General features: G+C 39.1%; 1 protein-coding gene across 1 annotated transcript in view; it reads left to right on the forward strand.

Moving 5' to 3' along the window:
* Window positions 1-21,658, forward strand: part of TFAP2E (transcription factor AP-2 epsilon) — a gene marked incomplete at its 3' end in the record, with an annotated part of 73,550 nt that overhangs the window by 44,313 nt on the left and 7,579 nt on the right. The window contains exons 4-5 of the mRNA XM_081334413.1: window positions 18,976-19,204; window positions 20,196-20,314. Coding sequence (XP_081190539.1) covers window positions 18,976-19,204; window positions 20,196-20,314 — 348 coding nt within the window. The remainder of the gene's footprint in view (window positions 1-18,975; window positions 19,205-20,195; window positions 20,315-21,658) is intronic.

Below are 21,658 nucleotides of genomic sequence, written 5' to 3' on the forward strand. Positions count from 1 at the left end.
CATATATTTATGACCGGGTTTACATGATCGGCACTTGTGGTCTTCCCACCCGGCTTCCGACAAGCAAAATCATTCGCTTAACAACAGCGTCATTCACTTAATGACCGATCGTGGCAAAAATGTTGTAATGGGGACAGCAAGGAATTAATTATTGAAAGTGATGGGTTTGTGATTGCGCAGACGCGGTGACTTGTGAGCTTGCTTCAAAGGCCAAGGCACTGTTGCGCCCTTGTGCAGTGTCATGATTGAGTGTGAACACCATTGAAAACAGACATTTTTCTCGGGGTGAGCACAGAATTACAGGTCTGTTTCCTCCTTGGGGGAAATGAGAAAAAAATTAAGCATGAACAAAGGTCAGTAATGATGCCCGTGGGTTTCTCCTTAGGTGGCAGGCAGGCTCCTGGCCTCCCTTTATTTTATCAAATTTCTTTTATTTATTTTTTTAAAATGGAAGGGAACTGCTCATGTCCTTCAGAAACATTAGAGGCATTTTAAGAAAATAAAAATGGTGGGTGGATGTAATCTAAAGTTTACTTGGAAGTTTGCCTACCACATTAAAGGGGGAAAAATAATGCAAAGGTAAGTGGTGGCATTTGAGGGAGGTAAAACTGATGGCAGAGAGCAGCTTTCACAGTTTGTCTTTGGCTTTTGTGTCTCATCAGAACTACTAGGACAGCTGTTCCTGCCTTGTGTGTGTTGTCAAAATTCCAGGCCTTCCCAGTTCTTCATACAATAAAGATTTAATAAAAAAAATGGTAAATCATTTCTTAGTTTTGCAGGCTACTTACAGCTAGTGATATATATTGGAGTCTACAGGTTTCCCCAATCTTAGTTGAATTGTTTGACCAAAACATCAGAGTGTTTCCATTAACTACCTTCAAAACAATTGAATTTGCATCAGTGATATAAACATTCAGATCTGTTCAATTTGGAAAAAAGGACTTTTCACACTTGCTCAAAAGCAACTGAATGTTTGAATGAATTCTGTCCGATTCAGATCTTTGGAGCAATCCCAACAATTTAACAAATCACTTTGCTTTCCTAAAGATTCGAGTGCTGCAATAAGCACATTACCTGCAGAAAGAAGGATACAAATCTAATTTTCTTCTTCTCATTAGCCCAGTTTGAGTCCCAGTTCATTGGCAGCAACATTATAATATAGGAAGCAACAACTATCTATTATATTAACTGGAAAGGAACACAATAGTCCTGGTTTAGCAACCATTCCGAGTTACAACAGCACTAAGAAAAGTCACAACTGGTCCTTACACTTGCAACTATTGCAGCATCCCTACGATCACATGATCAAATTTGGGCGTGTAGCAACTGACGGGTATTTTTGACAGCTGTAGCATTTCAGAGTCATAAAATCAGAAATAACTGACTTAACAGCTGCCTTTTTTAGCAATGAAAATTCTGGTCCCAATTGTAGTCCTAAGTTGAGGATCGCCTGTACAATTTACTTTTGCAACGAGTAGTTCATTTTAGATTGATTTGCTTGACCAGGCAATGGTAAACCGGAAAGCAGCATCTGTACGAAAGTCTAACTTTCATCAGTTTTAACAAACAGGTCTGTTTTTTGGCTGTGTTTGAATTAGTCAGTTTTGGTGTGTTGTGTGAATTCAGGCCATTAGGTTAGTTTATTTACTCCGTATTTTTTTTTACATACTTTTGTTTCTCTTTGACTTTCCATGGACTCCTGAAAGTTTATACAAACTGTAACAAAACTATAAAACATTCCCTACCACCGACTAAATCCAGTCACATTCAAAAGTGGCTATTACAATGATGGCGAACCTTTTAGAGACTGAGTGCCCAAACTACAACCCAAAACCCAATTATCCTCGGGTGCCAGGTGGGCATGGCCCATTGGGTGGGTGTGGCCAATTGGTGGGCGTGGCTGCAGTGGTAACGGCAGATTGGGTGGGACTAAAAAGTTCAATCAATCAATTCCAACTTTGCGAGATCTTTTTTTCCCCGTGAGAAGTTGAAATTGATTGATTGATTGATTGAACCTTTTTTTTTTGCACACGGTGGAGGCCTAAAGCGAAAAGGTTTTATAAAACCCAGCTGAAGGCCTAGGACTGGGGCGACATCGTGCGTGCCACCTGTGGCACGCGTACCATAGGTTCACCACCACGAGTTCCGTGTCCAAAGGCCTCTGAAAAATGGTTAGTGGGGGTTACTGCTAGTGGAGGAAACTGAGTGGTGTGGTGGCCTAGTGGTGAAGACTCTTGTCTCCCACTTGGGAGGTTGAGAGTTCAATGTTAGGTGGCGGCAGATGCCCCTCCCTCCTAGGGCACAAAGAAAAATATATCCGCTGCAAACTCCATGGCATCATGAAGGGCATCTGGGCAGTAAATGCTCAGCTCCATCCAGTGGTGGGATTCAGCCATTTCACACCACTTTGGCAGAACCGGTAGCTAATTTTTTGTTGCCCAGGCCCAGAATGGACTTCTGGAAGCGGCATCCACACAGAGAACCGGTTGTTCACCCAGTGGCGTAGCGTGGGTTGTCAGCACCCGGGGCAAGGCAAGCACCGCACCGCACGCCTGGCAACCCCCCCCTCCACAGTGGGCGGAGACCCGGCGGCTCGGATCGGATTCGCACAGCCAGCACTGCAGTGAGAGAGAGTGAGTGAGCCAGGCAGGGGCAGAGAGCTGCGAGTGCGAGCGCGCCCCCCCAGATGTTGCGCCCGGTGCGGCCGGCCCCCCCTGCACCCCCCACGCTACGCCACTGTGTTCACCTATTTGAATCCCACCACTGCCTCCGTCCCCTCAGCTCCATCCCGTTGCCTGACTCTACCCCAAGTTAAGAGATTCCAGCAGACATGTCAAACTCGCGATGTCACGTGATGTCACGTGACGTATCAGAACTTTTCCCCCATTGCTGGCAATGGGGTGGGCGTGGTTTTGTCATGATGCGCCCGGCCCATGGGCCGGCAGTTTGACACCCCTGGATTACAGGGTCATAAAAAGGGAATTTTTTTTTTCCTGCTGCTGGAGGAAATGAGTGAGAAGGTGGTAATGGAAGAGGAAGATTTCTTTCTGTCTGATCTTCCTTTTCAGATGGTTGCATTCAATTCTGGGGCATTTTTCATTCTTGAAAATACAGGAAACTAAAGCTCACTTGATCTTTGGAGACCTTCTTCCTCTGCCCTAAACAGAGAGATCCATGAGCCCCAAAGCACAAAACTAAAACTTGTCTGACCAGTTTTCCTGGGGGGGGGAAATTCCTATGACCCTTCTCTAGCAGCTCAGTCCTTCTGATTTCCTTAGGTCTAGTATGATATTACTGGAGCCAAAAATGGAAGCATAGGAAAGTTGGGGAATTGGCTGGCTGAGGAATTCTGGGAGTTGAAGTCCACAAGACATAAAAGGGCCAAGTTGGAAGACCCTTGCTCTAGGGTTATCTACAAATGATTAAGTGACAGAAGAAAAATCTGTTTTAAAGTAAATTCACCAAAAGAGGAAATAGTATCACCATCACATAGTGCTAGTATTGCTTTATACTGCACTGGTAAGCCCACACTTGGAATACTGCATCCAGTTTTGGTCACCATGATACAAAACAGAAGTTAAGACTCCAGAAAGAGTGCAGAGAAGAGGATCGGGGGGACTAGAAGCTAACCCATACAATGAATGTTTGTGGGAATTGGGTATGTCTGGTCTAACGAGAAGAACTAGGGGTCTTCCAAAATTTGAAGGGCTGTTACAGAAAAGAGGTGGTCGACCTATTCTCCAAAACACTTGAGGGCAGGATAAGAAGTAACAGATGGAAGCTTATCGAAGAGAAGTCCAACCTAGAAATAAGGAGAAATTTCCTGTCGGGGTTGGACTAGAAGACCTCCAAGGTCCCTTCCAACTCTGTTATTCTGTGTCCTGTAATTATGTCGACATTTCAGGTCTGTTGAAAAAGACATGTTTCAAACAAAGAAGAAGGGACTTACTAAAATCCAGTGGCAAGAGGCTCCAATGATTAGAGCTTTCCTGGGATCTGAGCATGCCTGCACTTTTTGCACCTGGATAGACTATCAGATGTGCTAAGATCCTTGTACCGCAGGTTTTATTGTTATGGAAAAATTCTGCAATCTAGAATCTAGTCTTTAGCAAGCTTTCTTCCTCCTTAGCTGCGTGACATTTGTCCTACCTGTTTGGCCCCTTCCCTTCCCCCCCCCCCCAGCCCAGCACCTGAGATATTCGAGGGATGCAGGAAACCGTGTTCCTTTCCCACTTCAAAAGAGGAGGCTTCAGCTCTTTTGGTCCCAACCTCAGATTACAGCTTCCAGATAAGGAGAGCAAATTTGAGAAAAACAGAAGCAAAACGCTCCAGGGCAAAGGAGAAATGGCAGAGGACAGGCTGAAATATGGCCAAGGCTGTTGACCTCTAAAGACCTTGCTATAAATACTTTCCCTGCTGGCTTGCTAGCAAAAGGGGAGCATCTGAACTCTGGGGCTCTTGGGAGCAGAGAGGGGTTACGGGGGGGGGCGCTGAAAAAAAATGTCAAGACAGCTAAGCAGTGGAGACCCCAGTTTTTTTTCAATGTGCACGCCCTGCTTTGGATTAAAGGTTTAAGGCAGTGTCTCTCAATAATGCTTTATAATGCTTGGACTTCAACTCCCAAAATTCTCCAGCTGGCATATGTCTGGCTGGGGAATTCTGGGAGTTGAAGTCCAAGCATCGTAAAGTTGACATGGTTGAGAAACATTGGCTTAATAGTAGGAAAAGCTGCCTGGGATGGATGATAGACCTTCTTCCATGAATGCAACCCTATTTTCTATCTCCCCCATGACGGTTATTGATAAAATATATGTCCCACATTTTTCAGTTTTAAGAATAAACCCTGAAACCCAGTTTGAAACTCAAAAAGGATAGCAAGTAGAAGCAAGGCTATTTCTCTTCCCCCCTTCACTCCTCTTCCCCAAATTCGTTCATCTCCTATTGCTGCTACTTTCTTCCAAATTGCCCCAGAGCAGCCCTTCTGTGAAACAGCAGCTGGCATCTCACATACAACTTTGTGCAGTGGGTTTGTGCATCATTTTAGGATCCTTTCACAGACCAGATTTGGGAGGAAAGCTGTCTGCCACCCAAAATCGCTTAGGGAAGCAGCAGTAGAGACCATGTTAAGCTGCTGGATGGAAGAGGTATCTGAGGCGTGTGTATAGATATTTATAAATGGCTCTGTACAGCTCTTTCATCTGCTGCCCAGTCAGACTGCTGCAGTGACTAGCACCCCATCTGCATCTGAGTTGGCTGAAGAAGGACCGCGGTGCCCTCCCCAAGGATACTTGTCTTCCCATCCTTCAGGGTACAATCAAATCTATTTGTATGATGGTCATAGATCAGCATATTGTAAAGGGATGGGGATCAGTCCTTAGGAAGCAATATCAAATGTAAAAGATCAAAAGTTGTAGGAGTAAAAAGCTGAATATATGTACAGTACATGGGATGCAATGACTCGTAGTTAAACATGCCGAACATGTCTGCTGGAAAGCTGACAACCTGAGTTTGAGACCCAAGCATCGCACAACAGGGTGCTTGCTCCAGTTCCTGCCAACCTAGCAGTTCAAAAGCATGCAAATGCAAGTAGATAAATAGGTACTACTTCAATGGGAAGGTGATGGTGTTCCCTGTGCCTCAGCATATAGTCATGTTGGATATAAGCACACACACACCTAGAATCAGACATGAGTGGATAAGGGAAACCTTTAAGTAGAGTACATAAGAGATACAAAAAATGAAATTGTGAAAGAAGTTGTTATATAAAGTGTGTGTGAGAGAAAGAGAGGTGAGGAGACTTTTTGTGCCTTTGAGGCAGTGGTGAGTGCCCTGACTAGTCTTACAGTTTTCTTGGAAAGATTTAAGGTCAACCAGCTGATTTCATGCTTAAGGGGATCTACAATTCACCATCGCCTGGAGCTTTAATCACCACATCAAACTGGTGTTCTCTCTCTCTCTCTCATAGAATGTATAAAAGAAAGGAGTTCTAGAACAAGTTAAGCAAAGGCAGCCTATAAAAGGTAGTGACTGAAAAGTTTCAATTGCACTTCCCAAGGACAATAACTTCAAAGCAGTCAAACAGGTTTTCTTGACTTGCTATGACCTACCTAATAGCTAGGGAAAAACATAATTTGAATCTTCCCTCAAATGCATGTGTCTAAAAATTGCATTATTCATAAGGTATCGCCCTATAAATTCCATTTGTCAAAACAATTGACAGGACACATTATCTGTTGCTTTGAAATTAATTTCTACCCCAGATGTTTTACAGGATTCAAAAGAGGCCCAGGAATAAGTGGATCCTTAGTCTTTGTGTCTGACCTACCTTGCTTGGTCATGGAATGAAGTAAACCAAAGGGAATCAAGGCAGGGCAAACTAAGTTTCTTTCTAAAGCTTTCTTGTTTTCCCAAGCTACAATCATGATTTTCTAATACCAAATTCTTTCTCTGAAGTCATCTCAGCGCTTCTCTGCAGCACCCACATCTTCTTACATAAGTTTTAATACATTAGAATGTATTAGGTTTATGTATTTAAAACACCATCAAAGCCAACAGGAATAAACAGGGTTATAAAGCCTGGCAAGAGACAGACTTTGTGTGGAGAGGGGGGGGGGAGGGAGGGAGGAGGAATAACAATGTATAAACAACAATGTTCTATTTTAAATTCCACCCCCCAAAAAAGAAGCATCTAACCCTATTACCAAGTTGGTGATTTAATATGGTGAGAAATAGAAAAAATTTATGAAATAGAATAAGATTATATGTAAAATGGGACGCAGTGGCTCAGTGGGTTAGGACGCTGAGCTTGTCAATCAGATGGTCAGCAGTTTGGCGGGTCGAATCCCGAGTGCCACGTAACAGAGTGAGCGCCTGTTACTTGTCCCAGCTTCTGCCAACCTAGCAGTTCAAAAGCACGTAAAAATGCAAGTAGAAAAATAGGGACCACTACGGTGGGAAGGTAACAGCGTTCCGTGCGCCTTTGGCGTCTAGTCATGCCGGCCACATGACCACGGAGACGTCCTCGGACAAGCACTGGCTCTTCGGCTTTGAAACGGAGATGAGCACCGGCCCCTAGAGTCGGAAACGACTAGCACGCATGTGCAGGGGAACCTTTACCTTTACCTTTACCTATATGTAAAATGTCTATTTTAGTTATTACAGTTTCTTATGAACTGAGATAAGGGAAACTTTGGTTACCCAAAAGCTGAAAACTATGGATACTAAAGGTTAAATTGGAACTAAAAACTAAAAAATTAGGTAGAAATTAATAACAGGACATGGACTGTCTATGAAAACCTATTAAAATATGTATAAGCTAAACATGTACTGATAAATGTAATAATGAAGTTTTTATTGATACAGTTGTTTGATATAATCAGAAATGTACTAGTTTAAATATGACATAGTAAATGTTAAGGGAAGAAGAGAAGAAATATTTGATGTTGTTATTGAACTATTGATAACCCAGTCACCACGTTGTTGTTGTTTTTAAAATACTTAAATGTAAAACTGGAAAACCAATAAAAATATTTTTAAAAATATTCTTCAAAATTGTGCATAAAGAGGAATAAGCAATTCTAAAAGCTTAGTACACATTGGGAATCTTAAAATTTAAAAATATGGGTAGTCCTCAGCTTACGACCACAAACTGAGACCTTGGTTGTTGAGCAGATCACTGCAGTTAAGTGAATCGCGCAGTCTTGTACTATAGTAAAGGTTCCCCCGCACAGGCGTGCTAGTCGTTTCTGACTCTAGGGGCCGGTGCTCATCTCCGTTTCAAAGCCAAAGAGCCAGCGCTTGTCCGAGGATGTCTCCGTGGTCATGTGGCCGGCATGACTAGACGCCAAAGGCGCACAGAACACTGTTACCTTCCCACCGTAGTGGTCCCTATTTTTCTACTTGCATTTTTACGTGCTTTCGAACTGCTAGGTTGGCAGAAGCTGGGACGAGTAACAGGCGCTCACTCTGCTACGCGGCACTCGGGATTCGACCCGCCAAACTGCCGACCTTCTGATCAACAAGCTCAGCATCCTAACCCACTGAGCCACCGCGTCCCTTCTTGTACTATAGCACTGTTAACAAAATATTGTCTTACAAGAAACAACTCCAAAAATTTGATCCTTTTCTGGGCTCTTTGGTCAATTCAAATTTTGACCAAACATATGTATCTTTCCAATTCTGGATAACAGTTATTTTAACCATACCTATGTGCACCAAACAATCACAATCTCTGAAATTTAGATACACTACTACTACTGTTGTTGTTATTAAAATATTTGCCACCTATCTCTCTGTGGAGCTACTCTATTTGTTTACAATAATAAAAAAGAAGAAGATATGAGTGTAAATAAAACAGAAGTAAAATAATAGCACTATAAAATAGCCCACAAAATACAGCTTTCCTTTATGTACAACATTTAATCAAAAATCATATTTATTGTTATGATTAGTTAAATCTGTTTGCCACCTATCTCTCTGTGGAGCAACTTTATCTGTTTATAATAATAAAAAAGAAGGAAATGAAAAGAGTGTAAACAGAACAGAAGTAAAATAATAGTACCATCAAATAAGCAATGAAAAAGAAACACAATGAGAAATATGTATAATCCTATACATTTCACTCCTGAATGTGGTATGGGCAGTGCTTTTTTTGAATAAGAAAAAGGTGCCGGAACTCACACATGTCATACAACCCGCCTTGCCTACCCTACAAGGTTCCATCCAAAAAAGGTGCCGGAACTCCGTTCTGAGCGTTCTATGAGGAAAAAAGCCCTGGGTACGGGAGAACAAGTCCAGACCATGTGAATTAATATTTCAATTCCTGAATTGCTTCTCCAATAAGCAATAACCCTTGTAAAACATTCCCCTGGGTACCCAGGATATGTGAAAGAATTTTTCTGCTGTATTAACCTCACTTAAGATAAACGGAAAAGACTTTTATATGCTTTAAAGCAAACTTCCACTGCTTTAACCGAAACAGAATGTCCCAGTTTGTTATTCCAAAGGCTGTGTAGGTAGGAAGTTCATATCAATCCCATCAACTTTCTTCAACTTCTTAAGAAAAAGATTACTGGTTTAGGAACCTTTGGAAAGCCATGGGATTTCAGAGTGAGATCTAGGCAAAACAATTTGAATAAAAGGAACTTAACTAATACGGCAAGAAGAATGCTCAGAGAAATCAAAACCAGTTCTAAGTTCTACAAACATTTTAAAACAGCCCTATCAGAACAAAGTTGATCCAAAATAATGAGATTATCAAAAGCCCAATTAACCCTAATCCCTATAGGGCTTTACCAACTATTGTTTATCTTTTTTCCCCCCATTCTGTCTCTATTTAATATATTGTCAAATTTCCACTTGTGAGAGTTTCTATGAATTTACACTCAGGTAAACAAAGCTTCAAAATACAACCTAAAGCTCAAATCGCTAACCGAATTATTTGACTAAGATAACTTTAATCAACTTGTTTGTCTTCTTTCCGTTGTGTAATTTTATTTAATACATTATCAAATAAGCCAGTTGCAAGAATTTCTAGACATTTATACCCAGGTAAATAAACATCACTACACTGCCTAAAGTTCAAATCACTAACTAAATTTGACTAAATTAATTGGCTAAAATAATTTTAATCAGCTTGTTTATCCTCTTTCTGTTGTGTCCCTATTTAATGCTTGATCAAATTAATTACTTGTGAGAGTGTCTAGGAATCTATTTCCAGGTAAACAAGGCATAAACAAATCTCTATAAAACACAACATACATTCACATGTAAAATAAAATTATCATTTGCTTTCCCTGTTATAGATCCGAAGGAATTTGGCAACATCTTTTGAGATTAACAAAATCTTATTAAAAGACATAGCTTCACTTCATCAGAGGCATGGATTATCTATTTTAAGCTGATGTAGGATTTAAACTGGCATAAGGAGAGAAGAAGGGAAGACTTGTTAGTTATGCAGATACAGGTTATTTGTGAGACAGATTAGAAATATTTTATCAATTAATGGTTGCAACAATGTAATACCATTGCAATCTAACCCAATCTCCTGCTTAATTATATTGATATTTCATTTTTTTCCACAGCGACTAATTAGAGATCTGCAATAAAGTGTCCTAGAAAGTTCAAATGTTATCATCCATCATTATGAGCTTTTTAATAATTTCAGGATATAGTTCCAGCAAGAACTATTAAAATCAAAAATCAAGAGAGAACATTCTTGACATATGCCATGGCATAGGTTTAATTCAGAAGGTGACACAGCATTACTAATCACATGTGTTTACAGATTATTTAAAACATGTCCGTTCAGAATATATTTAAAACATGGGGCAGATTCATAAATCAACACCTGTTTCAAAAACTTCCAAAAACGCCATTCATGATGTTTTCTCGGTGTTCAAAAAACTGGTGACTACTGGATTCTATCTGCTTTGAATTAAAACAATTACCGGTATGTCAATTACAAATCTAATAATTATTGGAATCTGGACTGCGTATAAACCCAGCTTGAACTGAGTTCATAGGAACTGGAAGTACAAGCAGTAAACTAGCAGCCAAAGTAGCTATTAAAATTTTAAATACCCAAACTGATTAAAGAACTAGGTTGTAATTGAAACCAAGAGTCAGGTCTTCATCCAGTTTAAGTGGAAAATTCATATTTATAAATGTGTGACGCATCAGGATCTATACAAGAAGTACATCAAGGAAATATGCAGGCACCAAGACAAATTGAGTCATTAAAATATTGCATTTTAGGAGAAACTAAATGACAAATGAAGTTGATTTTACTTTAATGGGTCTTTTAAAAAATCGTGAAACAAGCAAAAAACATTACAAGACTTTTTAGTGCAGCTTGTCAATTTTTTTAAAAAAAGCATACCAGGGAAATATCTGCACAAATTCATTTGAAAACCATGTACAAAAATGCATGACCCTATGGCATTATTTTTTTTGGGGGGGGAACTGTATATTAGGCAAAATCATAAACTAAATGGGCATGTTAAAAGAATTATGCACAGAATGACCTAACAATAACCTAATCCTTAACTTACGACTACAACTGAGACAAGAATCTTGGTTGCTAAGCAAGGTGGTTGTTAAGTGAATCACACCCATTTTTACAACCTTTTTCCCAGGTTTGTTAAGTGAATCACTGCAGTTCAGTGAATTGTGTGGTTGTTGCGAAGCTGGCTTCCCCCATTAACTTTGCTTGTCAGAAGCCAGCTGGGAAGATCACAAGTGACAATCACATGCTGGTTGCCAAGTGCCCAATTTTTGATCATGTGATTGTGGAGATGCTGTGACAGTCATAAGTGCGAGGAACAGTTGCATGTCACCTTTTGAGTGCTGCTGTAACTTGAACGGTCACTAAACAAATGGTCATAAGTTGAGGTCCGTCTGTAGGCATGCTTTAAAAAAACAAACTGAAAGAGGATGCAGTGAACTTAGAAGTGAAAAATTAGAAAGAGAGACAAACCACAATTGACATATTTCTTCATCACAGTCTGAGCCAATGCAGAAATATTAGTTTTGATTCCCCTCTCCCCCAAACCAGCACTCCTTCTCTACCATTCATATAATCAGTCCTAGTTAGGAAGCCATGTGATGTGGACACTGCCTAAATCCTTAATTCATACTTCACTATTCATGATGGGCCTACGAATTCACAATGATATATTTTATTGGCTGCAAAATTGGTCACACCACTTAATCAGATGTGCTTTGCTGTGTAAGAACACTAGGTTATGTAAGTTGTTTTTGTGCAACCGATTGTACAGTCCTACGTAGAGCTGTGTTTCTCAAACTTGGCAACTTTAAAATGAGTGGAGTTCAGCTCCCAGAATTCCTCATGATGGCTAGGGAACTGTGGGAGTTGAAGCCAGCCAATCAGAAACTTGGTAAGTTTGAGAAACACTGACGTAGAGGGAAACAACTTTTGTTCCTGATCTTAAGTTGTCAAAAGAAATTAAAGCTTAGAAGTGAGAAAGTTTCCTCTCTTTTTTTAATCAAAAGAGAGGATTTGTAGAGTTGGATGACCCAAAGTTTAATAGCATAGTAAAACGTTTTAAGAGACCTGTGGGGTCCTTGGTGCTCTCTGAGCTTGGTGATTTTCTTGCCAATGTTTTATTACCAAACTAGGTAACTTCATCAGTACTAGGAGGGAGAGGGCTTTGCTCTAATTTTAATATACTACTGACTTGCCCTGTTAAGTGTTGGTGGGAGTGTTCTTCTTGGTGGTTCTTTGATGGTTTTGGCCAGGAACTCAATAGTAAGAATCCCTTGGACTTAACTTATTTTATTTATTTATTTATTGTGTGTATAGTGTATTTTTCCTTTCAAAGAAGCCTTTGCAGCCTGCCCATCATTTCAAAAGCCCTGTGAGGTACATTGGGGTGAAAACCAGTGGCCCAAAGTGTGCAATTTGATCCTGGGCTTCTCTTGTGTGAGTCGAACGCTTGCACCACTGTGCTACCCTGGATGCTGGTGGGGATGTTTGACTTCTTGTAGTTCAACAAGATCTGTTCAGATTAGGTCAAGCCATTCAATATTCAGGAATTAGCTTGGCAATTTGAGTGAATTGAGTTCATAGCTTGTTGTGCAATGGCAGGTGTGGAGGTAGAGCAATCTGACTGGTATTGTCATCCTTTTGGTTCAGACCAACACATCCCATACCTTTCTCCCCTTCCTTTTCACTCAGATTTGTAGCCTCCATTGTTATTTCACTGACCCCACAAAGTAAGGAGAAGCTTCAACTCTTTACATACACATCCTGAGTAGTTAAGAAATTTCATGTTCTCAGTTTGTCTTGTGAGACTCTCCTTCAGTGTGCAGTAATGTACAGGTTGCCTTCAACCTGCAACCATTTGTTTAGCAATCATTCACAGTTAGACAGAACTGAAAAAAAAATAGTAACAAAGTGACCTGCCATATTGGAAGACCTTGCAGATCAGGGTGGGCAACTATGGTCCCTTTACAACCTGTGGACTTCAACTCCATGTTGGCTCAGGAATTCTGGGAGTTGAAGTCCATAGGTCATAAAGCGGTCATAGTTCTGAACCAGATCATTCTTCTTAGAGACCCTGGATTTTTGTCCCCAAATCCTACCTTGACAAAACCATGTAATTTAACTCCCATACAAGCCACGAGAACGTAGGAATGATGCATTTCTGCCATACTGGCATGTTCACCTACATAGGTTGAAGCTAATAGTATTAATTGAAGTTTGTTCTAGTCAATCTCCTTGAGCTCCAGGGATGTCTACAGGCCACGCTCAAAAAAGTGAAGATGGTAGTTGTTAGAATATGTTGTTGAAAAAATGGTTTGTTTAACAGAGTATTATTAATACACAGTGGAAGTTGTGCTGGGACTTTTAGGCAAACAGTAATGCACTAACACGAGTTTTATAACTTATTTTTACTCAGACAACAAAAAGAAACACAGTAAGAAATAGTCCAAGTATCAATCCAGTATCATGCACATAAAAGTCAGTCCATAAAAACATAGTATCAAAATACAAAAGCTGCTTACCAATATCAAAAACAATATACACTGTAGCAAGCAGTTGATTCTTGAGAGAATAAATATCAAGTTAGCAAACAAGAGAACAAGAGGTATCCAAACACTAACATCAAACACATATACAAGAACAACTATGTGTAACATCTAACTCTCTTTTATGTGGAATAATTACAGCCACACCCTTAGGTCGTTTAACTCCTTAAAGGTGCTTTTACTCCATTATATAATATTGTCACCCAAATCAAGTTTAATCTCTAACAATCTCCCCTTTTGGGTGGCATATTATACATATATTTTTACAATCTCAAATTACACATATCACAAACAGATTTATGCTTTATAGCACCCTGAGCTTTAGTAAACTGGTCAGCAATATTATCTTCAGTTGCACAATATTCCAGTTTAATCAAATTATCTTTAACACATTGTCTGACATTTAGATACCGTAGATCCGTATGTTTTGATCTAGTTTTCACTGCAGCATTAGTTGCTAATTTTATAGCTGCTTGATTGTCTTCATACACTTTTATTGGTTCATTACAATTTAAACCCATATCAAACAATAATTGTTTCCATACCAATAGCTCAGTACATAATAAAGATAGACAAGAAAATTCGGATTCAGTTGTTGATAAGCTTATATGCTTCTGTCTGTTAGACCTCCATCCTACTAAAGCGTTTCCCAATAATACAACCAATCCTGAAGTGGATTTCCTGGTTACAGTATCAGATGCAAAACTAGCATCTGCAAATGCTTTTAGTTCCAATTCCTTTGTTGGCTCTAGATATAGAGAATAATGTATGGTGTGTTTCAAATATCTTAAAACTCTTTTCGCACCTTGCCAACATCTGGTTGTAGGATTCTCACAATATCTAGCTAAATGATTAACTGTAAATGCTATGTCAGGTCTTGACCAATTACATAAATACATCAAGCTGCCTATTAATGATTGATATATCTTTTTATCAAAGACATTGCTGTTATCTGCTGAACTCTCAAAACCTTGAACCATAGGTGTTTTTACTGGTTTACAGTTTTCCATATTATAACGTTTCAGCAAACCATTAATTTTCTTAGCTTGAGACAGTTTAAATCCTTTACTAGTCCTGACAATATCCAGCCCTAGATAATGACTAATAGCTCCTAGATCTTTTACTCTAAATTTTCTTTTTTAACCCTGAAATTATTCTTTCAGTTTCTGTTTCATCTTTTGCTATAATAGCAATATCATCAGTGAATAATAATAACAATGATAATTCACTATTTTGCTGTTTTATAAATAAACAAGGATCTGCAATACTAGCTTTAAATCCCAAACTATTTAACTCTTTTACTAAACATCTATTCCACTCATAACCTGACTGTTTTAAACCATACAAACTCTTATTCAGTTTCCAACAGTACCCTACCTTACTTTCTATTCCTGATGGAACTTTCATATATATATCATGGTTTAATGTTGCATGCAAATAAGCAGTTTCAATATCTACATGTTTTATACTATAATTCTTATTTGCTGCCCAAACTAAAGCAGCCCTAAGAGTGGAAGCTCTTAACGTTGGGGAAAATACTACATCATAATCACTATTATTCTGTGCAAATCCTTGAGCAACTAATCTTGCTTTATGTATTACCTCTCCTGTAACACTTTCTTTCAGTTTAAAAACCCATTTACATCCAATTAACTTTTCTGTTTTAGGTATTTTAACCTCTTGATAAACATTAAGATCTTGCAAAGACTTTATTTCTTTATCCATAGCTACTTTCCAATTCTTTCTTTCATTCTCAGGATACATTTTTATTTCTTCAACATTAGAAGGTTCAATGTCTATTTGACAAATTAAACCTGCCTCGAAACGATCAGGCTGTCGTCTTTCCCTGTTAGACCTTCTGAGAATTATTGGACTTATAGGTACATTTACATTATTATCTTCTTCCTCTCCTGTCTCCACTATCAGTGGTTCTTGTTTGATCTCTCTAGCAGGTTCCTCCTCTTCTTTATCACTTTCATTTGAGGAGTTAGTTAAATCTTGTTGAGGAATATATACAATATCTTCTACCCTTTCCCAGCCTGACTGTTCTTGAAAAACAGCGCTAGAACTACAATAAATGTTTTTAGTACCTTTCTCCCAGAACCGATAAGACTTATGGTTTAACTCATAGCCAACAAAAAATAATTGTTTAGCTCTATGTTCTCCTTTATTTCTTATTGAACTTGGAATATGTACCCAAGCAGGTGTCCCAAATGTGTGAATATAACTAAGATTTGGTTTTCTCTTATACCATAAGGTATAAGGAATTTTACCTGTAGCTGAACTAACCACATTGTTTAAAATATGATTAGCACATTTTGCTGCTTCTCCCCATAAGCTATCAGGTAAACCAGAATCTTCAATCATAGATCTAATCATAGCTTGCAATGTTTGGCCCCTCCGTTCAACAAATGCATTATGCTGAGGTCTATAAGGAGCTGTACGTCTATGCTCTATTCCCTCTGAAACTAACAGCTCATTGAACTGTTTATTAACAAACTCAGTTCCATTGTCTGTTATTATGGTTTTTACATTTAACTGAGTTTTCCTTTGTACAAACTTGAGCCAATTAGATATTGTTTGTATAGTTTCAGTTTTTGACGTAAGGAGATAACAGAACCCATATCTGCTATAATGGTCTAGAATATTTAATATGTAGCAAGCACCCCCTAAACTGGGTTTCATAGGACCTATCAAATCCATAAATACCAATTCTAATGGAGTTGTGGTTTTAAATCCATCTAACCTATTAGCTGGTGCTGCCCTGCTCTTTTCTCTACCACATACGTTACACTGTAGATATTTCTTACAAGCCTTTAACTTAAACCCATTAGACAAAGCTACAGTTCTTTTTAGTGTATTAAAATTCACATGACCCAATCTTCTATGTAATAAATGAATACATTCATCATGTGGTTTTTGATTTGTACAAGTAGTAGCCATTATTATAGGATCATTGCTAATTACAAACAAACCGTCTTTCATATTAGCTATTAAGTTCACTTCATTCTTTTGAATAAGACATTCCTCCCCTTGGAAAGTAACTTTAAAACCTGCTTCCAATAATGCCTTAACTGATAATAGATTATAATCACATCTGGGAACATATAGCATTTCCAAATTTTGTTTTAAAAATGAACAGTAAACCTTACCCTCTCCAGAGACCTTGACTCTCCAGCCATTAGCCATAGAAATATATTTTTTACTAGACCTTATATTCTCAAAATCCCTTTTTATTTTTGAAATACAGTGTGTAGCTCCACTATCTACCACCCACCAATTGTGGTTATTAGTAGTTCTATTAGCTACAGCTACATTAATCAGCTTTTTATTCTTTCTATGGCTTTCCTTTCTCTGACAATTACTATTCTGACAAAATTTAGCAATATGTCCCTTTAACCCACAATTAAAGCATTTCCTTAAAATATAAGCAGATTCAGTCTTCTTTATTTCTTGTTGCAATGGCTCTCTCAACTGTTTTCTCTCCATACGACATCTTGATTCTTCCAACAACCTTCCAGTTATTGAAGAAACAGTTAGGTCTTCTTTGGACAAAACCTCCAAGGACGATACAAAGGCATCGTAGCTCTCATCCAATGATGATAAAATGATGTAAACCTGGTGAAGCTCTGAGAAAATAAGTTCTTTTTCTTGCAGTTCCAACAAAGTTGCTTTTATAAAGTTAAGGTGAGCTAACATATCGCCATTCTTTTCCAGTCTAGCTCTAAATAGCTTTCTGGTAAGATTTATATGAGCACCAACACTGTCCCGAACAAAAATCTTTTTCAACTTAGCCCAACATTTAGCAGCAGATTCTTCTCCACGCACATGGACTAGCTGTTGGTCTCCTAATGTTAGCCCAATGATAGATAAAGCCTTATCATTGTCTTTATTGAAGTCTACAATCTTCTTGTTATCTTCTTCATTAGTTGGATCCCAGGCAGTTACATCAGGAGGATTATGGACTATTTTCCAAAGACCTTGATTTTGTAATAGCAAACTACATTGTGTAGACCAGGATACGTAGTTTGACCCATTAAGCCGGGTAATGCAGAATGGATTGAATAGTCCTTGTGCCATTGTCTGAATTTTAAAAACTCAGTTAGGAAATATAAATACAATACTGTGCCTGTCCTCAGCACCACACTGGATCTGGGCCCATAACCATTGTTAGAATATGTTGTTGAAAAAATGGTTTGTTTAACAGAGTATTATTAATACACAGTGGAAGTTGTGCTGGGACTTTTAGGCAAACAGTAATGCACTAACACGAGTTTTATAACTTATTTTTACTCAGACAACAAAAAGAAACACAGTAAGAAATAGTCCAAGTATCAATCCAGTATCATGCACATAAAAGTCAGTCCATAAAAACATAGTATCAAAATACAAAAGCTGCTTACCAATATCAAAAACAATATACACTGTAGCAAGCAGTTGATTCTTGAGAGAATAAATATCAAGTTAGCAAACAAGAGAACAAGAGGTATCCAAACACTAACATCAAACACATATACAAGAACAACTATGTGTAACATCTAACTCTCTTTTATGTGGAATAATTACAGCCACACCCTTAGGTCGTTTAACTCCTTAAAGGTGCTTTTACTCCATTATATAATATTGTCACCCAAATCAAGTTTAATCTCTAACAGTAGTCACAAGTGTCACACACTGAGGTTGCCATCTTGACTCTTTTGACCATACCCTGTGAATACTCCTGTTGAGTCCCAGTCATGAAAATTGCAATCCAATCACAACTGGAGGACTAATATTGTCCCAGCTCTCAGAAATTGGCAAATACCAATTGAGTTAATTGGAATCGATAAATATTATTGGAATATGTTCTAATAATATTGGAAACTCAAAACAAAAATCCACTCATTCTGCTATACACCCATGGAATGTTTTTAGGGGCAATGTTCTTATATTAGACATGACTTTTCTATCAATTTTGAACAATCTTATTTAGAAGTTTATTTTATGTTATGAAAAGGTATTCAGTTTTTCCCATGTCTTTCCTCTGACTAGTTAACACTCGTCTTTCCCACATTCTTTTTCAACATTAGATATTTATAAGAAAAAGGTGACACTATGGGCATCTTAAAAACTTTATGTCTCCACTAATGCTGATGAGGGGGGACATGATAGCAGTGTTCCAATATCTCAGGGGCTGCCACAAAGAAGAGGGAGTCAAGCTATTCTCCAAAACATCTGAAGGCAGGACAAGAAGCAAGGTCCCTTCCAACTTTATTATTACTATTACTATTATTATAATTATTCTTCATATTAAATCTGGTTGGTCTGGTGCCCTGTTTATGATTCTTATTCCATGGCTGTGTTGTTATAGCTGCTATCCCTAAATGAACCCATGCTTCTTTGCAGCTGTCGCTCCTTCATTCTTTGTTTGTTCTGATCTTCTAGTGCCCATCCCTTCGAAGGCCAACGGGACCAGCATCTCTTCCCTGACCATGAACAAGGACACCCTGATAGGAGGGGTGACCAATCCAAACGAAGTCTTCTGCTCTGTTCCTGGACGATTATCTCTCCTTAGTTCCACCTCCAAGTACAAAGTGACAGTCGGTGAAGTTCAGAGGAGGCTCTCGCCCCCCGAATGCCTCAACGCTTCCCTCCTTGGTGGTGTACTCCGGCGGTAGGAATTCACAAAACTCATTTGTTTAGGAAAACAGATTTGTTTAGTTTGTTAAACTGTGATTGAAGGATCTGTTTTTACAGTCATGAATTTGAGGTGGGCACCATAAAGACTGACTGACTGAATGAATGAATAATCAATAAGAGAGCTGGTCAGCAAAAGTATCTTAGTAAAATCCTATCCAAAAGAGATTGTCTCAGGTTAAGATAAGACTATATAGGCATTCCTAAAATTACAACCGTAAATGAACCCAGAATTACGGTCATAAGTTGCAACGTCCATCAGAGATCCACCACATGACCATGCCTGATTTTACAACCTTTTTTGCAGTGGTCATTAAGTGAACACCATGCTCATCAAGTGAACTGTGCAGTCATTTAGTGAACATCAGAGTCTGGGCGTGTTTTTTTTTTGCTGGGAACCAAAGTAAACGCCAGAAATCAGCAAAAACACCAAAGCCTGCAGTCACATGACCATGGGACATTTCAAACAGATGCACCTGCAAGCTGATTACCAAATGCTAAAAATGTGATCACATGACCAACTCCACAACTGGTTTGTAGGTAGCTCTTTCTGGTGCAGGGGTAGGCAACCTCGGCTCTTTTATGACTCGTGGACTTCAACTCCCAGAATTCCCCAGTCAGCTGACTGAGGAATTCTGGGAGTTGAAGTCCACGAGTCATAAAAGAGCCGACCCCTGGTCTGGTGTAACTCTGAATGGTTGCTAAGTCAACAGTTAAGCAAGGACCACCTGGGTGTATTTTTGACATTCATTTTGATGAATATAAGAAGTCAGTACTAAACCAGGAAACCTTTATCACAGCTTGATTGCAAAATTTCCAAACAGTCCTATGACTTTTCCTAGAATTGTTGAAGAACAGATTTTGGAAATAAGGAGTGATCTGGTTCCTTAGTTTGTTTTTTGTTTTGTTTTTTTTGTTTTTTTTAAATCTCATTCAGAATGTTTCACTCTTCTGCTTTCCTGTTTTAGGGCAAAATCTAAAAATGGTGGAAGATGTTTAAGGGAAAGATTGGAAAAGATCGGGTTAAATTTACCCGCTGGGAGGCGCAAAGCAGCAAATGTCACCTTGTTAACGTCACTGGTGGAAGGTAAGATTATTTGTGATTGGCCTGACAAGGTATTATTTTTGGGTGTGTAGGAATTCTGGGATCTAAAATGTCCTTATTTTACAGTAAAAGTGGGAAAAGTTGATCATTAGCCATCTTGAATGATCTCTCTGACACCCTGTCTGTTGGATTGACTGACTACCTTCAGCCCCACATCAGTTTGACTCGCCTTTTCAAAGTGTTCACAGAAAGAATTAAAATTCAGGTGCAAATTAAAAAAAATCCTTTAGGAGGAAAATAAACTAGATCAATAAACAAACAACTGGAACATCTGAAGGATATGGTCAAAAACGTCAAGATGATGGTTGTGATGGTACAGTTGAAGTTCTACTTGTTTTTAAGTGTGTCAAGGCAGAATTTCAATTGCATCCTTTCAGCCACCATCTTAACTTTTTTGACTGTATTCCATAGACAACCCTGGACAGAATTAATTAGGAGACCATTTCGGTTTAATTCAAAGTCTGATGTTTATTTCTTGGGGTTAAGCAGTCACCATCTCCTTAAAGCAGGGGTGGGGAACCATGGCCCTTTTATGACTTGTGGACTTCAACTCCCAGAATTTGATGATGAGCCTGGCTGGCTCAGGAATTCTGGGAGATGAAGTCTACAAGTCATAAAAGGGCCATGGTTCCCCACCCCTGTCTTAAAGCAAGAGCGAGCAACCTACAGCCCACCACCTGCTGGTGATTTCTTTTCCACAATCTGGCAGCCAAATTTTTGTGCAGATTTGTTCAGCAAAACATTGACGAAATGGAGGCCTGATTTCTACTGAGCTTTGTGAGGAAGCAACAATAAAACCGTGCAACCCATGAGGCAGATTTTGCATTATTTCCCCCAAATAAAACATGCATGCAATACAAACACATAAGAGTTCCCTCAATTCTCGTCACACCCACTCAAGTGCAATCATGGTCTTGCTGCCCTATCACTGCAGCCCATTCTAGAAGCTTTCTTTGGTGGCATCCATAATGCAGGTGCCACCAATGAAGACTACCTATAACAGTGTCCCCTGGGAACGCAACAGGCTACAGAGACAAGTTCTCAGAGACGGATGCAATTAGCAGTGTTGATACGGAACCGACTCCTTCACACATCTTAACCCAAAATCATTAATCACAGGGAGAGGCAATTGGGTGGTCTCCAGAAGATTTGGACTTTCATTTCCATTAGCCTCAGGCTGTAGGGGCCCTAGCAATCAACTGTGGGAATTACAGTCCAGACCGTATAGAGCAGGGGTCTTCAAACTTGGCCCTTTTATGACTTGTGGACTTCAACTCCCAGAATTCCTCAGCCAGCATACGCTGGCTGAGGAATTCTGGGAGTTGA

This window comes from Vipera berus (genome assembly GCF_964194415.1).
Source record: "Vipera berus genome assembly, chromosome: 9".
Lineage (NCBI taxonomy): Eukaryota > Metazoa > Chordata > Lepidosauria > Squamata > Viperidae > Vipera > Vipera berus.